Here is a 3267-nt window from a genome sequence, read left to right as displayed (position 1 = left end):
TTTTATTTTTGTATATTCATATAGTTTTGAAAACTTCCATATAATCATCATAAAAAAAAAAGAAAAGAACTTTATGTAATGTTGAATAAAAAATATAATGAAATATCATTAGGTATAGACGTGATTTTTTAGTTAAAGAGAAGATATCATTTTATCTAATGAGAAGATTTTAGATTTCTACAATATATTTATTTATTTATTAATTAATATATATATAAGTTCATTTTTTTTTTTCAAAATATATAGTTTATTTTTGAAAAAAATATGGAGTTGACACATAGGATAAAATCCTATGTGACATTTTTTCAATATAGTTATAGATTGCAAGAGAGCTTTAAAAAGCTTGGTTAACTATTTTTTTATAAGAGTTATAGATATATATATATATATATCTGTAAAAATTAAAAAATTAACGAATCCGCAACACAAGTGTCACAAATGAATCATGTACGTTATACTTTAAAAGGAAAACTAGGAACGACCTGTAATTTCCTTTTCAAAATAGATCTTTTATAATAATAAAGTCTAAAAGAAAGAGACGTCATACAAACTAAAATAAGTTATTTATCTACCAAACTCTATCAATATACTATCACAAGATTGAAAGGTCTTCACGATCAAATATTAAAACCTGAAATCGCCAACATGAACACAAACAAAAGCTTTAATTCCGTATAGTAAGAAAACGAACCACTTCTATCTTTAAACTTTATATTCAATGATACTATTTCTTTTAAAAAAAACATAAATAACTAGATATTTTAATTAGTTAATATGAAGTTTTAGATACCTAATAAGAAAACACTAAATACATCCCTTAAAGTTGTACTTCACATGCATAAAAAAGTACGCCTTTTAATATCAAAAGTTCATCTCTAGAAATTTATACTGTAATATATATGCAATTAATTAATCTACCTTAACTACAACATAACCTTACTTAGTATAATTAAGTTTTCTATATTAAAAAATCTATTAAAATTTTCATTATTACCATATATAACTATTTTTTTTTTATCATTAATCATAATTTTTTGTGGTAATTTATGTATATGTTACAATGTAATACTTATGGTGAACTAAATCTTGTTACATAAATTTTTTCAAAAGTTTTGTTATTTGTTCAAATTTTTGTGCATGGCTAAATTTGTATATATAAGCTTCTTGTACTATTGAACTTTATTGTTTATTACATTTTTTAAAAGAAAAGGCGAAAAAATATATAGTTTGCTATGTGCTCATTACCAATGGAGTGAAACAACCGCCCTTTAACAAAGAGTTCTAGCTAAAAAGTGTGAGTTCGAATCGTTGCTAAGTAGATATCCTTTCACTTAGTTCTCTAGAGAGTCATCAGGCTGTAATTTATGCGGTAGTGACTCAGGGTACCTATTCGGTACATGGAATAAAGGGTTTTTATTTTATTTTTTTTCGTGGCTTCGTTGTACGTATATTACATTTGGTTGAAAGTATTAATCAAAAACGTTCACTATATTTATAACTCAGCTGTTGGCTTGGCAACCTTTTCCACCATGCCAATGCCTCCAAAAAGTTTAATTTAGCCAGCAATAAAATATAAATGAAAATTAATAATGGGACAATAATAATTCTGAAACAAATAACAGTTAAAGCAATGAAGTTCTGGCCTTGGTGTCTCAAACTCTCAATGATTTTGTGAAGGCACCCGGTGGTTTCTTGCCATCATATCATTGGTGCAACAAATAACGGCATAAATTATTAAAAATACCTATCTAGATATAACCAAGAATTACAATGAACTGCGAAAAAGTAGATTCAATTCCAAGCCAACTTCTCTAACTCCATGACATATATCGATCAGAGACAATGGGACTACTTTTAGTCATCCAACACAAATCGCCTTTAATTTTTGCTCCACTCTTGCAAACATATATGGTTTGTCCTATTGCGGCTCGTAATCCATAAGAAAGGAAATATAAAGCGGTTGAAAACATCGGTGATTGGTGGTGCCTCGAGTTGTTCTAGATCAACCTGCCTTGATGTCTTGGGTGTGCCATTTTGAGCCGAGACATAAGTTAGGTAATAAGCTAGACCGAAAAGCACACTGACAAAACCCACAATACCGGCTCCTGTGAAAACCCCACTCCATACGGCGTAACAACGGTACTCACCATTAACCAGCCTCTCCACACCAGTTCCGGTATAGTATTTCAAACCCATAAGAAATAGGATGATAGCTACAAAACACGTAAACCTGTATACAAACAGATAAAATAGACGGAGTTAATTAATCTTGATTATATTCTTGATAAAGGCATACTATATATATAAATTTATAAACTAATTAACGATGTAGTACCATGATATAAGACTGAAGAATCGAGCAAATAAGCTAGGGAAAGCTTCGAAAAATGCTGAACAACAACCACCGGTAGCTGATGTGATAATGCCACGAGCCAATAGGAGTGCCACTATTGCGGCTATTGTTAGGCCCATGGCTTGATCACTTGGGTACTTACATTCAGGTACTGAGCCAATGTATACTGGTTGAGAGCCCTGCCATATTGAATTATCATGTTTATATATAGGGAAATGATATAAATTCCTACAACACAATTTGACAATCTACGACAATATCTGCATTGTAGACTTATTACCTTAACCTTTGTGGCTTCGGCAACAAAACCCGCAATCATAGTTCCTATCCCGAGCATTGCAACGACAACACAGACCAAAATCTTTTTGCTCCCCATTTCTAATTTCTGCTTCCTAAGAGAGATTGATCAGTAAGATGATGTTCTTATGAAGCCATAATGATAATGCAGCTTTATATATAGTGTTCAACATAAGGTGTATAAGTACCAAATTGAGATCACAAAAACCCACCAAAATTGGTATCAGCATTGGGGGTATACAACTAAGGAAAAACTATATTTTAGTCATAATTGAACTTCTTTGCTTAGGACAATCACATACAAACGTAAATATTTTGACTCAGCTTTGATTTTGAGTGGCATTAGGGTCTTGGTCCATCACTCGGGGGGAAAAAAAAAGGCAAAGGTTTCAAATCTTGCCAAAGAAATTTGAGGAGGAAGGCCTTTGTAACACGTACTATATACATCCAAGGCGAGCCACATGGGAGAGGATTCGAACTTGTGATTGACATACCAATTCCAAAAGGTGTTGTCAATTATTCTGTCGTTCAAGTTTTCTTTTTCTTTATATTTTTGTTTTTGAGTATTGAGAGAAATGTTTATTAACTTAGATGGGCGAAAAACATTCTACTCTAGA

General features: G+C 31.2%; 1 protein-coding gene across 1 annotated transcript; it reads right to left on the bottom strand.

Annotated features, from left to right (window-relative positions):
• Positions 1-1878: 1878 nt before the first annotated feature.
• LOC122601809 lies at positions 1879-2729 on the bottom strand. Its single transcript, XM_043774543.1, has 3 exons — positions 2634-2729; positions 2336-2532; positions 1879-2230 (listed from the first exon to the last, which is right to left on the bottom strand). The coding sequence occupies exons 1-3, from the start codon at positions 2727-2729 to the stop codon at positions 1879-1881; spliced, it is 645 nt and encodes a 214-aa protein (XP_043630478.1).
• Between the last annotated feature and the right edge of the window lie 538 nt (positions 2730-3267).

The sequence above is a fragment of the Erigeron canadensis genome, chromosome 5 (genome assembly GCF_010389155.1).
Source record: "Erigeron canadensis isolate Cc75 chromosome 5, C_canadensis_v1, whole genome shotgun sequence".
Classification (NCBI taxonomy): Eukaryota; Viridiplantae; Streptophyta; class Magnoliopsida; order Asterales; family Asteraceae; genus Erigeron; species Erigeron canadensis.
This window is presented reverse-complemented; position numbering and strand designations above follow the sequence as displayed.

Excerpts from the sequence above, each read along its gene's own strand:
- LOC122601809 (XM_043774543.1), bottom strand. The coding sequence starts at position 2,729 with ATGGGGAGCAAAAAGATTTTGGTCTGTGTTGTCGTTGCAATGCTCGGG. Across the intron at positions 2,533-2,633 it reads CCGAAGCCACAAAGGTTAAG|GGCTCTCAACCAGTATACAT; the intron begins GTAATAAGTCTA and ends TCAATATGGCAG. Across the intron at positions 2,231-2,335 it reads TTCTTCAGTCTTATATCATG|GTTTACGTGTTTTGTAGCTA; the intron begins GTACTACATCGT and ends GTTTGTATACAG.